This window comes from Danio rerio, chromosome 21, assembly GCF_052040795.2.
Source record: "Danio rerio strain M-AB ecotype USA chromosome 21, GRCz13ab, whole genome shotgun sequence".
Lineage (NCBI taxonomy): Eukaryota > Metazoa > Chordata > Actinopteri > Cypriniformes > Danionidae > Danio > Danio rerio.
This window is the reverse complement of record NC_141041.1, coordinates 45,741,055-45,762,971: the sequence shown is the minus strand read 5'-3', so window position 1 is coordinate 45,762,971 and position 21,917 is coordinate 45,741,055. Positions and strand designations below refer to the sequence as shown.

Genomic DNA, 21,917 nt, shown 5'->3' with positions numbered 1-21,917 from the left:
TTGGAACATACATAACTCATGAAATATCCTTAAAAGACAGCACTTCTTCTCTTATTTTGACCTCCACTGTACTTAATACATCTTTATGTTTTGGAGAACATTGCAAATGCTCATTGAAATAATAAAGTGCACTTAAAAATAGACCTAAAAATGGTCCTCTGTTTTCTGAGAAACCTAATAGGAACACTAAGATTTCAGTTGGAATCTTTGCTTTCCCACAATCCTCCGGTCTGCTTACTTGACATTTTGATTAATGAAGCCCTTGCAGTGCGCTCCTTTTAATAGTTTTCCTAAGACACTGTTATTGTTGTGTTATTGTTTTCAACCCCCTGAATCGCAGCCAATATGGCGTGTTGACTCATGGGAAGAGCACTTGACATGGCAGGTGACATCACGCGGCATAAATCACGTGACGTCAGATACTTCAGCAATGTTTTTAAAGCTGTCGCAGGAATTTTAGTGTTGTCATTTCAGAAAATTATGCTCTTAGCAATGACCCCTATTTAACAAGTGTCTGACCTCCATTTATAACGACGCCTTCTGAGATGTCAAAGCAGATGCTTTACTAGAGTCACTTCAACCCAATGTGTGTCAGTAATACATCACCCATTTTAGTACAAATTGCTTCATCCAAATCAATTTTACATTTCGCTTTTGTTTGACTTACAATTTGGCCGGTTCTATGTTTTATGCCGTACACACACGTTGCTGTAAAGTCAAAAGTGGAACAGACTTTACCTCATAAAAATCACAATGCGTGTGTTTACTCAGTCTAAATCAATCAAACGATGGCCAGTCGAGTTCTCACACTGTTCCTGTCACCAGGTTAAACCCTGGACAGTATAGTGTTAGTCTGCTGGTGTTATTGCTGCTGTAACCAATAGCAAAATGATCACATCACTGGGAATAAGGCTGTAAACTATTCTCAGCAGTCCCCCTGTACAGTGCATAAACATAGAAGATTCATTCTTGGACTTGATCATGTGATCAGGAACATCTGAGATTGTTTATCTTTATTAAATCCAGACATTTTAAATTGAATGGAGTAAATTGAATTTGATTTTTGTGTTAACTATAAATGAATTATATTAAATTGAATCACACTGAACTGAGCTAAACTGAACTGAACTTAAACACTAAAACCTGAACCACACTGTTCCAGTTACTATGACCATTTATGTGAAGCTGCTTTGACACAATCTACATTGTAAAAGCGCTATACAAATAAAGCTGAATTGAATTGAATTGAATTAAACTGGTTTAGAAAAATTCAATATAGAAGCATTTTATTAATAGTGCCAGAAGTAAAATGGTTAAAACCCAAGTGTATTTTTATGTTATGCACATTGTATCAGGCAAATCATATAAAGTGAAGTTTAATTTATTAAACTAATTTCAAGAGGAGTACGTACCAATGACTGTAAAAAATATGGACGACGCAACAGCCCTTTTTCCCATTGAACGCCTTGAGGGCAAAACGCCTGCTTGACGGGCACAAACTGTCGCAAAAGACTGCTGAAATTAGAGCCTTGACATGCGCAGAAGGACTGTCTGATGGAGCCAGAGGAGGAGCCGCGAAAATGAGCAGAGTCGAGCTTCCAATCAAACGCTTTATGTAAAATCAACTACGCCCCCCGAACTTCTCAGCATGCGTTTGCTGTCATATCAACACAAATGGATGTAATAACGTTAACAAATATGAGGGTTTTATATATTCAATCGCGCCAGCTCCAGGCCGCAGCGCATAACTTACTCGCGGCGTCGCGGGCTGATTCCGGCTCGCATGCGGCAGCGCCGGCTCGCTCGGCCGCCGCATCTGGCTCGATCGACTCGGGCTGGAATTGGGTAGTTGGAATTGGGTCCAGGCATCCGGAGTAGGTCCAGCAGAGGTAACATTAGTCAGTCTGAGCTCTAAGAGATAAGTCTCCTGCAGGCGAGAATCTAGCCGGAACTGTGTTTTGCTATCTGGGTGGCTAGGCGTGTATCAGCAAACTAATAAAGCCCGAAAAAAGCCCTGAACTTAGCGAATAAACAGTGTTCCACCAGGATCATGTATGTCAGAAACTATAGTTTACTGCTGAACTCATTTTGTCATGGTAAAATAACACAGAAATCGAATAATAACATTTCAGTCTACTTCAGTCTCCTGCCGAAGCTCAGACGCCGCGCTTTGAGAAACTGTCAATCACAGCTGTCAATCACGATGACACGCCCAGCATTAAATTACTGCTAAAAACAAACTGTTTACAAAAATGAAGATCTGCACCTATTTCAGCACAATAACCAGTGCCTTAATCGACCAGAACTATCTTTCGGGACATTTTATTGCAAGTGTAATAATTTTTTTTTATTTGGGCTCAAGTCTCCTTCATTAACACGGAGGAGGCGGGCTTTATGACTTGTACTGCAGCCAGCCCCCAGGGGGCGATCTAACGGCCGAAACCTTCACTCAAACGTAGGCTTGCGGCACACTTGGTACGTACTCATGATTAAACCAGCTGGCTCCTATTAGCTAATCACGATCCTCCAATCAAGGTTCCCTAGTTTCTATATATATCTCTTCCTTTTCCACTCACAACTATCTTCGTCTTGAAGAACCCCCCCCCCCCCCTCTTTATCTAAATAGGTGGATTGGCGGCCCAGCAACCAGCAGGAATATCAATAGCTCTGCCTTCCTACTTGAGCTTCTGGTATCTCTGCGTGGCGCTAGCACGTTTCCCCCGCCGGGGTTTCAGTTCTCTCCCAAAGCCTAAAAAAAAACAAAATTTGCTCTGCATCATAGACCTCTTAAACCTAAGTCTCTTTTACTAGTCGTCTTGCTCTCAGGAAGTTCACCTTGGCTAGCTGCGGGGGAGTTTTGAGATCACCCTGAGCTCAATCTACCCTCGCCCCACAAAGGGAGGGAGCCCTGGACACGAGGAATGCCTTCAGCTCAGGGCTCTCTCCCGGGACAGCATGCCAAATGAGCTTTCGTATGTCATGAGCTAAGTGTGAACTCTTGAAATGTGTAAAGATTATCAGTTCAATAATCATGCACAAAAACAGTTGAGAATTCATGGCAATGCAATTCTTATATATGACATGTAGAGCTGTAATCGGGCCATGAAAGTTAGCAGAATACAGCCCGACATGTACATTTTGATTGACAGCTTTTTAAAAACCTGAACCCGTTTATAGCCTGACATTATTTAAATATGAATATAAACACAGATCTTTTTTTTCAGAATGAGTCATTTATACGTGTTTTAATGTTAATTTATTCATAACATTAATAATTTATTCAAACATAATTTATTCATAATAAACGTAGGTGTCACCGGCTGTTTCTCAAGTCCGAGAACGCAGAGAATGGACTTGCGTTCTTGTGGAGACCGGTCTTGCCAGGTGTCCTCGGAAGAACGAACTCAGGAGACCGCGAGGGCAGAGAACGCGTCCTTTGAGAATGTGTACAACTGTACCTGTACAACTGGTAATTTGCGCTCCGAAAATGGGTTTCAATAACGTTTTTAATGGATAACAGAGTGTTTTTGCGACAAACAACTTAGAAATGTGTCTGTTAAAGTCGTTATAATCTGTCACATGTGGTTCAAGCGCATCAGAAATGCGAGAAAAACGTTCTCCTAGTTCACGTGTCTGCCGTCAGAAATGTGTGTGCGTTCCCGGCCTGTCAGCTGTTAGCTCAGCCGCTCATTAACACACACACACACAGAGAGAGAGAGAGAGAGCAACCCAGAGTACTGGCATGAAACTTAACAGGTATGAAAGTCGTGCAATTTACAAAAATGACCAATAAAAGTCTGTTATTGATCCTCTGCTGGCTGATTTGCTGTTCGTTCTAATCGCGAGCCGTTTGTGTTTTATTGTGTGTGTTGTTTTTACCACGGTTTGTGTTTTTCTGTCATTTCGAAATGACACTAGCCTATATTTTCACTCTGTCACAGTTATTAAATCAGTGTGTCAGTGGCACAGTACAGGCTACGTGTGTGTGTCAAACATTTTGGTGAACTACATTTGTTTGGGCTGGTTATATATTTGAAATAAAAAGAAAATGTTGACTTTAGCGATGACGAGGCTTCATTTAAACTGCTGAAGATGCCGTCTGACAACGAGGGGAAAACGCCTCACAGCAGCTGTTTTCCATCCTATTAGATCGCATTTCTTTAAATGATCAGTCCAGGAGATGGTGCTGATGGACAACAGGATTAGTTCAAAGAGGATAAAAGCAGGTAAAAAAGATTAAAACGATCGTTTCAAAGCTTACTAAATGTGACTGTTTACACACATCAGCTGCCGACCGGAAGTTCTTCGCATTCTCCTTGCGTATACATGGGTAATTTTGCGTTCCAAGAAAAAGGTCTATAAAAAGCAGGGAATTGTGTAATTCCACACAATTCATTCATGTTGTCCCAACACAAATCGATTAAATTACTATAACGCATTTTAGTGGATTGAACATAAAACAAATACGTTCCCCCCAAAACTTCAAGAATTGTGTTGACTCAGCTCATTTTAAACAAGTAATTTTAACAAGCAGCAAGACTATATATATTCTTGTGTAGCTATTAAACCTTTAAAATACCCTTTATCCTAAAAACTAGTATAGTATCCAAATAACTAGTAAAATATCATCTATTGTCACCAAAGAAAACACAAAAGAAATAAGATATTAGAAATGAGTAATTAAAGCTTTTGTGTTTAAAAATGTTACACGTTTCTCCCCATTTAAGAGCACTGAAACATTTTAATAATAATTACAATTTCACAGAATTAACAAATGGTTCGTCAGCACCAGTGGTGTAGTGGTTAGTGTGTCGACACATGCACTCCGGTGCTCGCGGCGATCCTGGGTTCGATTCTGCCTTGCGGGCCTATGCCGATCCTTCCCCTCTCTCTGCTCCCCATGCTTTCCTGTCAATTCTCTCTACTGTACTATCAAAAATAAAGGTGAAAAACCCGGAAAAAAAATTATATTAAAAAAAAAATTAACAAATGGTTCTTTATTCGCAAATGCTTTATGCTATATTCAGTGACATCTAATTTGTATCTTTGAATGGAATTACAGATAGTGCCTTTATGATAAATATAAGCGGAACAACTCACTCGGGTTACTTTGATGTGTAATGGCCAGTACTTTATGCATATTTTCTCTTCATAATTTCTTACTTAGCATCATTTTCCTATCTTTTCATTACACCGACAGCCCTCTGCACCTGCTCGAACTCTCGTTTGTTTAAATATTCAGGCCCACCACATCTTTGTATAGAGCACAATGCAATAAACTGGGAGAAATGAGCTGAGAAATCTCAGCAGCAGTGCCAGCTTAATATCTGAAGGGCTCTTGTAGCCCTGTTCTGATACCCCTCCTCACTTCAAAAGCTGAAACAGTTACCCGCAGCCTGCAGCACCGTGCCGGTCCTTATATAGACAGCAGACATTAGGTAAACGCAAGGTAGACATGAGGTAAACTGAAAACAGGCACTTTTCAGTCAACAGCTGTATTCATAACTGCGATATGCCTCTCTGCACTGGCACTGGGGTGCACCGCTGCAAGATTGTGTGTATAAGTGTTTTATGTGGACAATGGGGTGGTCGGGTTTACAAAGTAGAGTCATAAGCAGCCGTTTGAACACAGGGAAATGCAGGCTGTGTGGTATTACAGATATTTGTATTGCTTTGACTTTCAGGTCAGAGACCCTCTGCAAAACAAAGCACAAGCCAAGACTGCATGTGTCCTTATTGGATGAAGTCTTATCGATGGACACGGCGTTCTCCAGCTTTTCTTTGAATTGCTTTATCAGCCCAGGAAAGACATGCATCTCTTCTGTTTCCAGGCATTTTCATTCCAAATGTTTCATCACATAACTATGTTCTCCATCAATGTGTCCATGTAAAACCAGTTCAGCCGTGTTTTGTGAAAGGCAGTAGAGCCTTTCTGGCCAATTACGGGACTGTAGTGCAGTACAAAAACTACGTTCCTCCATATACCCAGCACCTCTCATTCTCTCAGTCGAAAAAAAAAATGGCCTCTGGCTGAATCAGCCGTCGACCCCTGAATCAGTCCATTAACTGGGTCAGCAGATAGCAGGCTTATCACTTTTCACTCAGGCCAAACATAGCATTTAGCTTGTTTTAAAACGGTCTGCTTATTGGATATCTAGTTTACATGTGATTGTGTTAACATGGGAAACCTTTCGCTGAGGGGCTTGCCTCTTGCCTTTTAAATTTTTTTTTAATTTGGTGCTTCTTATGAATGCAAGAGTGTATGGGTGTTTCCCAATACTGGGTTGCAGCTGGAAGAGCATCCGATATGTGAAACATATGCTGGTGTAACCCTGCCGGTCCGCCACCGAGCTGGGATCGAACCGGCAACCTTCGGCATGGAAGTCGGGTGCTCTACCAAGGAGGCTAAAGACCATGGCCTCTAGCATCTGTCGCTAGAGCACCTTTAGAGGTCAGAGGAGTGAGGTTTACCTGTACAGCACTTACTAGCTGGCCTCCGTTACACTGGAATTGTTGGCGAGTCATTCCGCTATAGTGACCCCTTGGCATTAACATTAATAGTAATAGTTAGTTGATGCTGTGTTTGTATTTCAGACTTCCACATTTATGTTGATGGGAAAGATGAGATGTATCCAGTAAGGTCAGTGGCTCTCTAGACTGTGGAAACGTATAGCAGTTTTAGAAGGTTCACCAAAACAACAACAGCTCTGGACCTGCAATATAGCACACGGTCCAAATTAGCATCTGGTTTGTGCTGGTGGAAAAGGGGTTTCCGAATGCCTTAGAAATGAGGTCTTCACCCTACCCACGTAGCAAAATTTCTCTGGCCCAGCTCTGGCCCACACAATCAGGTTTTGCTTGGCCCACATGCCGCAGTGAATTACGGTACATGACTGGACCAAATCTGGCTTCCAGACAAGGGCCAAACATGGACCATATCTAGGCCAAGTCACAGCCAAGTTAATAACTCATAACTGGGCCTGAACTGGGCCAGATAGGTTGGTGTGTCATGATTGCAATGAAATTGATAAACCCATGGAGTGATGCGCTTTAGGCACACTATGGGCACGCTTTTTCTCAAAGTGACCTGATTGGTAGAATTTTTTTTTTACTCAAAAATGATTTTAGTGTATTTTAAATGTGGGTCAAAACTGGCCAAACTCAAATGGCCCACTTATCAAATTTTTAAATCTGGGCCAAATACTACGTTTTTCATCTGGCCCAAATCTTGTGTGCCGCCTTAAAGACGGTGCCACCTCTGCCAAACCCGGGCCATGTTTGGCCCACATGCTGTATGCCAGTGCCGGATGAATGCCTGCTGTGCCAGCTTTATGCCAAATCTGGGCCAGAATTCTTTGCTACTAGGGTACCCACATAGCAAAATTTCTCTGGCCCAGCTCTGGCCCACACAATCAGGTTTTGCTTGGCCCACATGCCGCAGTGAATTACGGTACATGACTGGACCAAATCTGGCTTCCAGACAAGGGCCAAACATGGACCATATCTAGGCCAAGTCTCAGCCAAGTTAATAACTCATAACTGGGCCTGAACTGGGCCAGATAGGTTGGTGTGTCATGATTGCAATGAAATTGATAAACCCATGGAGTGATGCGCTTTAGGCACACTATGGGCACGCTTTTTCTCAAAGTGACCTGATTGGTAGAATTTTTTTTCTTTACTCAAAAATGATTTTCGTGTATTTTAAATGTGGGTCAAAACTGGCCAAACTCAAATGGCCCACTTATCAAATTTTTAAATCTGGGCCAAATACTACGTTTTTCATCTGGCCCAAATCTTGTGTGCCGCCTTAAAGACGGTGCCACCTCTGCCAAACCCGGGCCATGTTTGGCCCACATGCTGTATGCCAGTGCCGGATGAATGCCTGCTGTGCCAGCTTTATGCCAAATCTGGGCCAGAATTCTTTGCTACTAGGGTATGAACCCCATGACAATCCTCTCCAACAAATGTCCTAGAAACACCCTGGCAGTCACAGAGATGCTCTAGCATTCATATATTAGCCTCTTTCTACATTCCATAGAAACTGCACAGCAAGTAATAGCCAATCAAGCTTTCAGAACAACCTAGCAACACCATAGCAACACTCTAGGAAACACATAGCCCTTGTTTTGTTTTCGGGAATCCACTAGAGGCTACCATGTATACCTTTTCATATGTCAAATTTCTGGATGTTTCCCAGTGATGGGTTGTAACTGGAAGGGCATCCACTGTGAAAAACATATACTGGATAAATTGATGGTTCATTCCGCTGTGGCGACCCCAGATTTATAAAGGGACTAATCCCAAAAGAAAATGAATGAATGAAAATGCATAGAGACAACCAATTGTATAACTTAATTTAAACTGACAGGTGCCTTTAAATGTTTAGTGGTCATTTCTCTGCAAGGTTATGGAAGTGGATGCTGTTTACTTCTTTGGCTTGAAATGTAAGACAATCCATTCATTTTTACTGCTAATTACTGAGATATGTTGTCTTGCCAATACTTCCCCTCTGAACACAGACAGACACACACACACAAAGGTATTCACGTGTGCTTGGTTTTTTTTTACATTGAATTTAAAAAAGCGTCTATCAGTAGAGGAATGACCTAATCTTATTCCTTGCCAATAGCCTGAAACACAACTAGTGCTCGAACACAGACTTTTTGGCAAAACTCCTCCAGACCAAACAAGGAGTGCTAGACAATCTGGGTTTAAAACTCAGCAAGGGGTGAGGAGGGGGATATGGTACCTTTCCAGAAAACCCCCTTGGTTTCTTTTCAAAATTTGACACAAACTGCCAGAATGTATGCGCAGGCAAGAATCAAACAGGCCTTTGCGAGCAATTATTACAACAACTCATGAGTGTAAGTAAACAGTCAAATGGAGTGATACATTTTTAAATGAAAGAATATCATAAAAAATGAGACCACTTACAACAAGCATGACTGTCAAGATAAGGGAACGTTTAGGCTAGTGAATGACGTTCACAACCGTTTTAGCATAATGTATGACTCAAACTTCAATTGTGATATCTTCTGGATGTCATTCAGCCTAAAAGACCGTTTGAAGTACTTTACAATTTATTACCTATTAAGGAGACAGGCAACTTAAAGATGAAGAGGCTATTTATGTATTGGTCCCAGTTGTCAGCCTCCATTCTCAAAGGTCGCGTTGAACTGTAGGGATGCACCATTATTTCAAAAGTCTTCATGATTTAGCCGTCAACACCCCAGTTGGATCTAAAGGCTTTGGGGCTAGAGGGGTTATTAAATTCTGTGTTGTCAACCTTCAATAATGTGTTCCAACACACACCCATTTAGTGTTTTTCCATCACATACATGATTTCATGCATTCCTGGGGGACTCATATGTTAATAACAATAGAGTGAAATCTGGAGTATGGCCAAGTGACTGTAATCCTCAGGAGGTGAGCTTTCTTCCTTCCTGAACGATTGAATGATGGGTCTGATTCTTAAATATTACTTACACCCCCGTAGCTGGAAACAATAGATCGCATAATATCCTTATCTGGAGTGATTTCTTGCCATTTTTGATTGGATAAAAAAAGTAATGCTCTCCATGAGAATATCTGGCAGACGTGCTGGTCGGTGAGGTAGATGTTAAGAGAGAAAGAGAGAGGCTTTCTCGCTCTACGATCCTCAAATATCTGTCTTTTTTTTGGGGGCCAACACTTTGACTCATGTTGGCAGAAGTGACTCAAATAAATGCACTAGCACCAGTCATTTAGGGGGGGTAGGGGTGGGGTTTAAAAAAACCTGAAAAAAAGCATATTGTACAAGACCCAAGTGTGTTAGTTTCCCTAATTACGTAGTGTTCCTTCATGCTTACATTCTTTTCTCTCTCTCTCTCTCTCTCTCTCTTTCATACTGACCCCCCACCCCTTATCCTTCTTGTTCAAGACATGGGTGTGCAGTGATTTGCTTTTGGGGGATAAAACCCACAGTTTGGGAGTGGAGAGGGTTATTACAGAGCAGGATGGCCCGGAGGAAGGTACCTCTGCTCTTGCATGGATTTCTCCTGCTGGTTCTGTGTAGATCCTCCCTTCAAGGAGGTAAGGTGTCTTCAAACTCATTCGACTGTTTCTTATTGCATTACAGGTGTACTGCAGTTATAGCATCAATTGCACACTGCTCGCTGTGGTTCTGATGGAATGGTGTGAATTGTTGCAGAATGGCTTATTGTTGCAAGATGGCTCATTGTGTAAATTTAATTGGAGGTCTTGTTCTATACTGATCAGTGTATCTTAAACTTTTTAGTGGTTGGACAACACTGTCAACATGTGGTTTACTTTACAAGCTGACCCTTAAAGTGAGTTTGAGTAAAAATAATAAACACATCTTGTTTTATAATAGTTTTTGTAATGTTTGAATTTTATGAATTCTGTAATAAACGTCATGACGATCTATTTAAGCAACAAAAATAGTTAGCTAAGCATTTACTGTAAATGTTTATAGATAAAACAAGGATTCCCACTTGCCTTTTACTCATGTAGAAGGAAAGATCTGAGAAGTTCTACTCTAGAGCATTACATCATACACTAACAACCTTCCAGCATTTCCCAGTGGGTTTGTAGAACAGAGAACTTCAGTTTTTATAGTTCAAAGCTCTTGGATAAGGTTGGGTGTAGGATGTTGTTCTTTGAATAAATCCCATCCATTCTGTTTACCTATGCCTCCAAATTGCATGCGGTAATGAATTCAGTGCTGTTCGAGGCTTCACATGAAAGATGTAGAGATTAGTTGGAAGCCCTTGGGTATGTGGCATCATCAGTGAGCAAAGGACAGGCATGGTCCTCATAAACTGGTAATGTGTTGCAGGAGTGAAACATTGTCCGACATAACAATAAAATAAAAAAGTATGTGTTTGCAGTGCCAACAGTTTTGTTTACAGCCTTTTAGCAGATTTGGTCATTTCTGCTTTGAATTCAGTGTAATAATGTTTCAGAATTCTCTTTATTTTCCCACTTCCTATCAACTTCTGCATTTCTTTTTAGTCAAATACACATGTAAATGATTCCTTATGGCCTGATCTGGCACGCTACACTGCATGGGACATATTAATAAAGGGATTTATTAATGTTCCCTTTCTCTCTTAGGAATCTACATACCAGCTGGTGCAGGGGGAGGCCCTGGAGCCGGATTAGGGGCTGGTGTTGGAACTGGAGCCGGACTAGGCATTGGAACAGGTCCTGGGGGTGGATATGGTGCTGGAATCGGTGGTGCAGGGCCAGGAGTTGGTCCTGGAGGAGTTGGAACAGGATTAGGTCTAGGTACTGGTCTTGGTGGTCTCGGAACAGGAACTGGCATTAGGCCTGGAACTGGTGAGTGTTTACATTTTATTCTTGAACATTTCATGATTAGTGTCAACAGCAGTGTTATGACGATCTTGTCCTTGGGGTTGGACTAGGTGCTGGAGGTCTTGGGGGAATTGGGCCTGGTGGTGGAGGGCTTGGTACAGGAGGACTTGGTACTGGTGGATTAGGCACAGCAGGACTTGGAACAGGTTGTTAATTAAAACTTTACTTAACTAATGTAATTATGAAAACAGAGCATCAAATTATTTAAATCTGCAACAATCACTTTGATCTTTTTTACAGGGCCATTTGTCAAGCCTCCTAAAACAGGTGAGTTGTAACAAAAGCAAAACATTTTTGATTAATTTTGTTTATAATGATTGGCAGAAAAAAAATGTCTGTATATCAGTTGAAAATGTCATTGTGTCATGGCACAGGAGGATATGGAGGTCTACCAGGAATTGGAGCAGGTGGTACAGGTGTTGGTCTTGGAGGCCTTGGATTGAGGCCAGCGGGTCCTGGTGTTGGAGGTTTAGTACCTGGTGGTTTTGGTGTTGGTACAGGGGTTGGAGGTACTGGCACAGGAGTACCAGGTACAGAAACTCTACTGTATCAAGTTACACTTAAAGTTAGAAACACCATATTCCTATACAGACAATTTAATTTTTTTTCTTTAGCAATTGGTGTAGGCACTGGAGTGGGAGGACTTGGCATTGGTGGTGTTGGTCCAGGGGGTGCTGGAATAGGTAAGAAATTTCATTAAACTTAATGCTAAACTACATGTGGATATATTTAAAACCATAATCTAAATATATAAGATTTTTAAAAATTCGTGTTTCTTTGCTGCTTAAAGGTGTGGGTGGAAAGCCCCCCAAAACAGGTTAGCAACTTGTAAGATTTTCTGTTGGTCTTATTGGATAAAAAATAGAGTTGATCTTCACGAACAAATTTAAGGGACTTTTCTCACTATATAGGTGTTAGTACTGGAGGAATAGGACCTGGTGGTGTTGTTCCAGGTGGTATCAGACCAGGTGGCATTGTCCCAGGTGGTGTTGGGCCAGGAGGAATTGTTCCTGGTGGTGTTGGACCAGGAGGAATATTCCCTGGTGGCGTTGGACCAGGCGGAATCGTCCCTGGTGGTGTTGGACCAGGAGGCATTGTCCCCGGTGGTGTTGGACCAGGAGGCATTGTCCCCGGTGGTGTTGGACCTGGTGGCATTGTGCCAGGAGCAGGCAGAAAACCTGGAAAACCGGGTATGAGGATCACTAAAAAAAGAAAGATTTTTATTTGTTCTTTTCATTGTGAACAACAAAATATTGCTTCTCAATTACTATGATGACTAAAGTCAAAATATATTCAATACTAAATAAGTAACTTTTACATTTGCATGACATGCATTTGCCTCTAATGGTTCAAATTTAGGTTATGTTGGGCCTGGGGGTGGTGCTGGGCCATTTGGAACAGGAACTCTAGGAGCAGGAGATCCCAGGTTTGGTGCTATTCCACTTACACCAGGAGGTACTGGAACAGGCTACCCATCAGGTGGTAGGGATGCATTTACTTTGCTCCAATATTAAAGATATAAAACAATTAACATTTTACTAGTGTTGTGAAACTTTAAAACTAATTGTTTCCATTTTTTCAATCTTTTTTTAAGTTTAATTTTTTAACCTCACCATTGACAAAAAATTTACATTGGATTGAAAACATGATTTGTCTTAACAACAGTTAAATAAAGAAGAAATGGAATTTGTTTTTAGGTGGCTATGGTGGATATGGTGGGCCAGGAGGTATTTATCCTGGAGCAGCAGGCCAGAAACCACCAAAACCAGGTAAAATTAGATCTGTAGGTGTGAGTTTTGGCTTACATAAATGTTTTATGTTCTGTTACTTCTGGTATGACTAAATCTTTTGGTATTTAAACTGTACCCACAAATTTGATTCTTGTAAAATAGGAATTGGACCTGGTGGTACAGGAACTGGTCTAGGTGGTGCTGGATTTGGACTTGGGGGTGCTGGAGTTCGCCCTGGAGGTGTAGGGATTGGACCAGGTGGCACAGGAATTGGATCAGGGGGAACAGGACTAGGTCCAGGTGGAACTGGAGTTGGGACTGGAGGTGTGGGAATTGGACCTGGTGGCACTGGAACTGGAGGAGTAGGAATTGCACCTGGTGGATGTAGGTTTTTCAAAGTCATTATTGCTAAGCGACTGTTTTATTTGTTAATTATCATGATAAATAGCTTGTAACATTTTAATCTATTATGGCTCCTAGCGTCTTTTCTCCCACAAACCGGACTACCAGGAATTGGGCCAGGCACTGGAGGTAAAGTTGGAAAGCCTGGGAAGGCACCAGTACCAGGTAATATCATTCTTCTAATGTAGCACATTTTTGATGGAGTAGTTTTGACAAACTTTTGATGTGAAATCCCTTTTCTGTTTATTCAAACAAACAAGGTGTTGGGATTCCTGGCCTATACCAAGGGGGTATTGTTCCTGGACAGGGTGAGTGACAGTAATATTTGACAGTTTTAAAAGCATCTTTACAAACGCAACAAGTCTACAATTCAGTTTTTATATGTAGGCTTTGGTGGAAGAGGAGTTCTGCCAGGTGTAGCCACAGGAACGCAAACTGGTGAGCTTTACAAATTTTATTATTTTGTTAATTATACCTTTATCTAGCAATTAAAAAACTTTAGAGCCTACGTCTCTTAATTTGCTGTTTATAGGGCAGCTTGGTCAAGGTGCACTTGGAGCCAATGGTAAATATAATTATTGAAAGAATAATTCTTGCAGTAAAAGATAAGAAATCTACTTTCAACAGAATTCAATTATCTTTTCTTATTTTGGAGGTCGTGGAGGTTTTGGTCAACAAATACCTGGCGTGTTTGGTGGATATCCTCTTATATCACCAAAGTCTGGAGGTAGAGGCATTTTAAATTCCTTCCCTTTATTCACTGTACTTTTTCATTTTCGAGATCTACCATCATACATTATACTTGTCAGTCAATTTATTTTTTTTCATCAAGGTGCAGCAAAGTCTCAGGCTAAAGCTGCCAAGTATGGTAAGTCAAACAGGAACAAAATGTAAAAGTTTATTTGGAGCACATTTCTTGAGAACACGCTTGATACTTTTAACTTTCTTTTAGGGGCTGCTGGTGTTCCTGGTTTAGGTGGTGGGCTTGGTGTAGGAGGAGTACCTGGTGCCGGTGGTATAACAGGTACAAGTGGTGTGCCAGGATTAGGTGGTGTACCTGGTGCAGGCACTGTGCCAGGAATAGGCAGTGTTCCAGGTGCAGCTGGTATACCAGGTGTTGGAGGCATTCCTGGAGCTGGGGGAGCAACTCCTGGGGGCTTATATCCAGGAGCTGGTGGCATCTATCCTGGGGGTAAATTTATGATTTCCTTCAAAAATAAAATATATTTAGAGATTATCAAATCATGTAAGTGTGTAAGTGTTATAATGTCAATTAATTATCTCCCATTAGGAGCTGGGGCTAAGGCTCGGAAGTATGGTAAGAAAACCACCATATTCATGTTATCTACAAATCTACATGTTATCTGCCAGATCTGCCAGCTGGCTTCTGTCCATAATGGCCTCCCTACTGAAAAAAACAGCTTAAACCAGCCTAGGCTGGTTGGCTGGTTTTAGCTGGTCGACCAGGCTGGTTTTAGAGTGGTTTTGGCCATTTCCAGGCTGGTTTCCAGCCATTTACAGCCTGGTCTTAGCTGGTCAGGCTGGGAGATGACCAGCTAAAACCAGCTTGACCAGCCTAGCCAGGCTGGGAGCCCAGCCAAAACCAGCTATGTCCAGCTTAAACCAGGCTGGTCAAACTGGTTTTAGCTGGATTTAGCTGGTCATTTTCCAGCCTGACCAGCTAAAACCAGGCTGGAAATGGCTGGAAACCAGCCTGGAAATGGCCAAAACCCCTCTAAAACCAGCCTGGTCGACCAGCTAAAACCAGCCAACCAGCCTAGGCTGGTTTAAGCTGGATTTTTCAGCAGGGCTCCAAACCATTCCATGGAATTTAATTTTAACTTTCATGGAAATTATATTAAAAAAAAAAAAAAAAACACTTGCAAAGAAGAGAAATCTAAGAATTAAACCTTAACCCTTGACTTTTTGAACAGCAATTTTTACAAAGTAACCATGAAAAATGAAGAGTTTATTTTGCTGGTTTGGAAGTTTATGTTGCAAATACTCTCTGTAAGCATAAAAACAGAGGACCAGCTAGGATCAGCTCAATTTTGATATGTAATATGTCATTTTATTCTCTTTTTGTTTTATTTCAGCCTCAGGGGTAGGAACTGGTGGACTTCCTGGTTCTGGTGTGGGACTAGGAGGTCTTGGAACTGGAGGACTTCCTGGTTCTGGTGTGGGAGTAGGAGGTCTTGGAACTGGAGGACTTCCTGGTTCTGGTGTGGGAGTAGGAGGTCTTGGAACTGGGGGACTTCCTGGTTCTGGTGTGGGAGTAGGAGGTCTTGGAACTGGAGGACTTCCTGGTTCTGGTTTGGGAGGGGGTGGTCTTGGAGCTGGTGGACTTCCTGGTTCTGGTGTGGGAGGGGGTGGTCTTGGAGCTGGAGGACTTCCTGGATCTGGAATTAGTCCCGAAGGTAACTTGAAATAAGTCATAATTGTTTGTAAGTTTGTTCTACTATTATCATTCAGAATAAAGTGATGACAACTATTCTGCCATATTTTAGGATATGCTGCCGCTAAAGCAAGAAAATATGGTAAGACTTTACTGTATGCGTCTTAAACATTGACTTCATTAAAGACAAATATTTTTACATTTTTCAATTCATTTGTCATTAAGATATGTTTGAACAAAATTTTAGACTTTATTTCCTTGTTTAGCCTCTTAAAATCAAAGCTAAATGAGAAAATAGAATTAATGGAATAGAATTATTCGGCCAATGATTTCATGCTTTTATATTTTTATATGTAATTTGTAAGAATCTACGACAGACGAAGAAACCATAAGACAATAAAGGCATGAATATTCACTGTTAATTCCTTTGCAGCTCAGCTTGGGCGTGGTGGGACTTTAGGTACTGGAGGATTACCAGGTGGAGCAGCTGGTGTTGGACTTCCTGGTGGGGGTCTTGGGGCTGGTGGGCAACTTGGAACTGGTGGACTTGGAACTTATGGTCTACCTGGGGGTGGGCTCGGTGGATTACCTGGTGGAGGCGCCGGTGGCCTTCCTGTTGGTGGAATTGGTGGACTCCCTGGTTCTGGAACTGGTACAAAACTATGCAACCATGTATATATTAACTTTTATGACGTTTGAAACGTTTTGGTAGTCATATTTGACATTATATACTCTGATTATTTCCAGGGTATGCAGACGCAAAGGCTCGAAAATATGGTAAACCAACTTTGAATTGAATTAAACATACTTTATGGTAAAAAAATATGATGGTTTCATTGTTGCTCCAAACTGTTTTGTAATGTTTAAAAAAAAAATTTGCTTTATTGTTTGGCTTTAATAAAAAAAATCCAAGTTTAAAGGAAAAATGATTTTAAATCACGGTGTAATTATATCAATGCAATCTCCTCCCAAAACTCACGATTGTGTGATTTTACATTTTACATATGCTATTTGTGAGATTCAACCAGTCATAGAAACCATAAGAAAGCTAAGAGATGAATATTCGCTGATTATTCTATTGCAGCTCAGCTTGGACGTGGTGGGACTTTAGGAACTGGAGGATTACCAGGTGGAACAGCTGGTGTTGGACTTCCTGGTGGAGGTCTTGGGGCTGGTGGGCAACTTGGAGGTGGACTTGGAACTGGGGGTCTACCTGGAGGTGGACTTGGGACTGGTGGGCAACTTGGAGGTGGACTTGGAACTGGGGGTCTACCTAGAGGTGGACTTGGGACTGGTGGGCAACTTGGAGGTGGAATTGGAACTGGTGGACTAGGAACTGGAGGGCTGCCTACAGGTGGGCTTGGAGGATTACCTGGTGGAGGAGTTGGCGGGCTTCCTGGTGGTGGAATTGGAGGACTCCCTGGTTCTGGAATTGGTACTCGATTATACAACCACATTGCATTAAATAAATTTATTTTAAGGTTCCATGGTAATATTTTATATTATACAAATTATGAAGTATAGTACTTAATATAATATACTTTGATGCTTTGCAGGATATGCAGACGCAAAGGCTCGAAAATATGGTAAACCAACTTTGAATTGAATACAACATACTTTATGGTAAAAGAATAATGATGGTTTTGTTGATGCTTAAAACAGTTTTGTAATGTTAAAAATATATATTTTTTGCTTTATTGTTTGGCTTTAAAAAAATCTAAGTTAAAAGGGAAAATGATTTGAAATCACTGTGTAATTATATCAATGCAGTCTCCTCCCAAAACTCAAGATTGTATGATTTTACATCATATGCAATTTGTAAGATTCAACCAGTCATAGAAATCATAAGAAAGCTAAGAGATGAATATTCGCTGATAATTCTATTGCAGCTCAGCTTGGACGTGGTGGGACTTTAGGAAGCGGAGGATTACCAGGTGGAACAGCTGGTGTTGGACTTGGTGGACTACCTGGTGGAGGTCTTGGGACTGGTGGGCAACTTGGAGGTGGACTAGGAACTGGAGGGTTACCTGGAGGTGGGCTTGGTGGATTACCTGGTGGTGGAGCTGGTGGACTTCCTGGTGGGGGAGCTGGAGGACTCCCTGGTTCTGGAATTGGTACCAGATTATAGTGATTATAAGTTTATAAGATTATAAGTTTTGTGATCATATTGAATATAACATACTTTGTTGCTTTGCAGGATATGCAGAGGCAAAGGCTCGAAAATATGGTAAAACAAATTTGAATCAATTTTTAAACATGCTGTATGGTAAAGGAATTCTGATTATTTCATTATTGCTTAACATTAACTTCTAACAATGTTAAACCTAATTCTCTGATCTATTGTTTGACTTAATAAAAAGTTAAAAGAGAAAATTAAATGAAATCACTCTGTCATTATACCAATGCAATCTCCTTCCAAACATCAAGATTTTACATCTTTTTTTTATTTGTGAGACACAAGCACAGTCAGAGAAAGCTAAGTTAAGACATGAACATCCACTGATAATGCTATTGTAGCTCAGCTTGGACGTGGAGGGACCTTAGGTACCGGAGGATTACCAGGTGGAGCAGCTGGTGTTGGACTTGGTGGACTACCTGGTGGAGGTCTTGGGACTGGTGGACAACTTGGCGGTGGACTTGGAACTGGTGGACTAGGAACTGGACTTGGTGGATTACCTGGTGGAGGAGCTGGTGGACTTCCTAGTGGAGGAGTTGGAGGACTCCCAGGTTGTGGAACTGGTTGCGAATTATACAACCATATTGCATTAAGTAAATAGCAAAAACAATTGTGAAAATTGTAACATTTTCATGTCAAATACTGTGGTGTTTTGCAGGATATGCAGAGGCAAAAGCTCGAAAATATGGTAAAACATCCTTTAATACAATGATTATAATTTACCAGTACAACGTTATGGTTTAATGTATTATGATGGTTTTATTTGTGGATGACAACTTGAAAACCAAATTCTACTTTTCTAGGTCTACTTGGTAGAGGTACAGGTTTAGGTCCAGGCACTGGATTAGCTGCAGGTATTCCAGGTGGATTACCAAGCACCGGTATTGCACCAGGTGGGGCAGGAGGGTTACCAGGATCTGGAGTTGGACAAGGAGGCATCCCTGGTGTAGGTTATGGTTCAGGAGGGGCACCCAGTGGTGGCTTTGGACCAGGGAGTGTTCCTGGAGGTGGATATGGACCTGGAGGTAAATACGTATTTTTAATGATTTAAATTGTAAGTCTTAAATGTCCAGGGGCCTCATGTACGAAGACTTGCGTGGAAATCTTACTAAAGCCTTGCGTACGCACAAAGCTGTAAATGTGCGTACGCAGAAAAAAATTCAGATGTATGAAACATTGCGTACACCGAATCTCACGCATATTCTTTTGTACATCTGAATGAACGTGAAACTGAGCGCTACATGCACGAGCACAAAACCCCTCCCTGCCTCCTCCCCCTTATGAATATGCTAATGACTATACTTTGGCAAAACCCAACGAAAAAGCAATGGCAAAAGCAAGCAAGAAGAGAAACTTTAAACAGAATGTGAATTGGAGGTGCTGCTTTTGGAGGTAGACCGGAGAAAAGCGGTGTTATTTGCAAGTTTGTTCTCCGGAATTAACAACAAAAGAAAAAAAGGGAGTGGGAGAGTTTAGCTGATGCGGTTAGCACAGTTGGGTCTGAACATCGCACTGAGTCAATTAGAAAAGAAATAGTGTCATTTATAGGTATAAAATGTTGCAGTACCCTCAACAGTTTCATTGGAGTAGCTTGTAAGGCGTGGTCAACATGTTTTGACACGTTCGAACATGAACTCGGTTCGAATCCAGCGTCTGATGAACTCTTTCTTCTTTTTTCCCCCGCTACATATCAGATTTTGCCAACTATTTATCACGAGAAAGACAAATAGGAATCTTTAATAAGTTTGTGCATCATATTTTATTTGCACATTTATTAAATAGAAATGTTTCTGATTCACGTATGCAAATTCATCTTCAGATAGTGTCTTTATAGCAATGTGCGTGCAGTAGATAGCTCAGAATCAGATAACATTGGGAAAAAAGGCGACCGCTACAAATTGTGCTTTAATGTTTGGCTGGTCAACTGTATGGTATGGAAATCTTATATACCTGCTAGATGAACCCGTCTCATACAGCTGCCATTGCAAGGCTCAGACACTTTGTAGAGAGGAATTTAACACAACTGCCTCTAGGAGTCGCCAATGGAAATAAAACAGACACACACAAAAAATGTGCGTACGCCTGCCATAAAGCTGGCGTGGAGCTGCGCACATTTCCACGTTCAGTTCATTGTTAGTGGATCCAAACGTGAGCGATTCTGAGCGTGAAACCTGGCGTACGCAAAGTTTTTGTGCGTACGCAGCGTTGATACATGATGCCCCAGGTGGCTAAGTGCATAGCACTGTTGCCTCACAGCAAGAAGGTTGCTGGATAATCACTGGTTGAGTCACCGTGCTCCAGGCTGCATTTCTGAGTGGAGTTTGCACCTTCTTGGAGTTTGCATGGTTTGCACCTCCAAGTGCTCCAGTTTCCTCCACTAGGTTTGAGTAAACTAAAATTGGCTGTAGTGTATGAGTGTGTGTGAATGAGAGTGTATGGGTGTTTCCCAGTGCTGGGTTGTGGCTGGAAGGGCATACTCTTCATTAAACACATGCCAGAGTCTCTAAAAAATTAGGGACTAAGCCGAAGGATAGTGAGTGAATGAATCTTAAATGTCTTGAAACTCTTAGAAAGTGGAAATTACCGTGTTTCGAACATAAATGATCAAATTTAATGGTAGTTTTCTGCCTGATCATTAGCTTTTAAGTTTTTTTTTTTCACAATTGCTATAATATTAAACAAAATGTTGTGCATCAGTAGAAGTGCCCTATATCTTGACTTTTAACACAAAGTGTAAAATTCTTTAGTACAAGTTACTACATAGATAACTACAGTATGTACTGATGCCTATCCTCCCCTCACTAATGCTATCCACAGTAAAGGGGCAATAATGGATGTGGCATAACATTTAATGTTTGGTAACACTTTATAAAAACTACACACTATAAATCATTTATTAAGCATTAGTAAATAGTGAATTGATTATTTGTTAAGCATTAACTCTACATTGATAAGCGTTAGTAAGCAGTTTATAACTGCAGCTACAAATGCTCTATTCTTGACTTATAAGCACCTATATAATGTGTTAAATAATTGTATTTTCATACTTAGTTAATGATTTATTTTTCATTACTAAATTAAGTATTGCATTATTTACAAACCATTTGTAGTTTAGGGTTTTAGGATGATTCAGAATGAGTTAGTAAATTATTAATAAACTATTGAAATCAATGTTTATATATCTTATTATTCAGGCATATATTAATAGTTAACTAATATGTTAATAAATGCTTTATTAACTCAACTTCATGCAGTTTTGTGACCTAATCTAAAGTGAGGACTATTCATGCTTTATAAATCCCTTATAAATGACTATTAAAGGCTCAGAATCAAATGAACAAAACATCTTTGCAATCTTTTCTAAAAAGTACAATTTTGATAAAGTTTAAACGTTGCTGAATAACAGGAGTGTCAAAATACAACATCCAACAAAACAACAACAACAATATAATAATTTAACAATATAATAAGATGCAATGTTTAAACTCTACAGTGATTGTATTTTAGATTAGGTTGCAAAGATTTATTTTTTATTTGAAATGAATGAATAGGACATTATGAAGGACAAATAAATGAATAGGAATGAATAGTGTCATTTTTTTTGTTTAGAATTTAACTGAGCCTTTATTTGTCATTTATAAAGGATTTATAAAGCATAAATAGTCCTCACATTAGATTAGGTCACAAAACTAGATGAAGTTGAGTTAATAAAGCATTTATTAACATATTTAGTAAACATTAATATATGCCTGAATAATAAAACATATAACTGTTGATTTCAATAGTTTATTAATCATTTACTAACTCATTGTGAATGATCCTAAAAACCCTCAACTAC

At 40.6% G+C, this 21,917-nt stretch overlaps 2 protein-coding genes across 7 annotated transcripts in view; both read left to right on the top strand.

Moving 5' to 3' along the window:
• Positions 1 to 21,917, top strand: part of pcyt1bb (phosphate cytidylyltransferase 1B, choline b) — a 658,357-nt gene that overhangs the window by 375,769 nt on the left and 260,671 nt on the right. The window lies entirely within an intron of this gene.
• Positions 9,913 to 21,917, top strand: part of elnb (elastin b) — a 44,020-nt gene continuing 32,015 nt past the window's right edge. For 3 of the 6 annotated variants that reach the window (XM_087299975.1, XM_087299976.1, XM_087299974.1), the window contains exons 1-30: positions 9,914 to 10,071; positions 11,116 to 11,340; positions 11,427 to 11,522; positions 11,617 to 11,643; positions 11,751 to 11,906; positions 11,991 to 12,059; positions 12,167 to 12,193; positions 12,288 to 12,566; positions 12,736 to 12,858; positions 13,074 to 13,145; positions 13,269 to 13,490; positions 13,587 to 13,673; positions 13,769 to 13,816; positions 13,896 to 13,946; positions 14,041 to 14,073; positions 14,164 to 14,235; positions 14,341 to 14,376; positions 14,461 to 14,700; positions 14,800 to 14,826; positions 15,605 to 15,925; positions 16,016 to 16,045; positions 16,337 to 16,555; positions 16,651 to 16,680; positions 16,988 to 17,338; positions 17,460 to 17,489; positions 17,793 to 18,017; positions 18,101 to 18,130; positions 18,421 to 18,630; positions 18,738 to 18,767; positions 18,883 to 19,104. In XM_087299975.1, coding sequence (XP_087156101.1) covers positions 9,996 to 10,071; positions 11,116 to 11,340; positions 11,427 to 11,522; positions 11,617 to 11,643; positions 11,751 to 11,906; positions 11,991 to 12,059; positions 12,167 to 12,193; positions 12,288 to 12,566; positions 12,736 to 12,858; positions 13,074 to 13,145; positions 13,269 to 13,490; positions 13,587 to 13,673; positions 13,769 to 13,816; positions 13,896 to 13,946; positions 14,041 to 14,073; positions 14,164 to 14,235; positions 14,341 to 14,376; positions 14,461 to 14,700; positions 14,800 to 14,826; positions 15,605 to 15,925; positions 16,016 to 16,045; positions 16,337 to 16,555; positions 16,651 to 16,680; positions 16,988 to 17,338; positions 17,460 to 17,489; positions 17,793 to 18,017; positions 18,101 to 18,130; positions 18,421 to 18,630; positions 18,738 to 18,767; positions 18,883 to 19,104 — 3,664 coding nt within the window. In that variant the 5' untranslated portion in view covers positions 9,914 to 9,995. Of the gene's footprint in view, positions 10,072 to 11,115; positions 11,341 to 11,426; positions 11,523 to 11,616; positions 11,644 to 11,750; positions 11,907 to 11,990; positions 12,060 to 12,166; positions 12,194 to 12,287; positions 12,567 to 12,735; positions 12,859 to 13,073; positions 13,146 to 13,268; positions 13,491 to 13,586; positions 13,674 to 13,768; positions 13,817 to 13,895; positions 13,947 to 14,040; positions 14,074 to 14,163; positions 14,236 to 14,340; positions 14,377 to 14,460; positions 14,701 to 14,799; positions 14,827 to 15,604; positions 15,926 to 16,015; positions 16,046 to 16,336; positions 16,556 to 16,650; positions 16,681 to 16,987; positions 17,339 to 17,459; positions 17,490 to 17,792; positions 18,018 to 18,100; positions 18,131 to 18,420; positions 18,631 to 18,737; positions 18,768 to 18,882; positions 19,105 to 21,917 lie in introns of all 6 variants that reach the window. The other 3 variants (XM_087299978.1, XM_087299977.1, NM_001048064.2) reach the window with 2 other exon arrangements.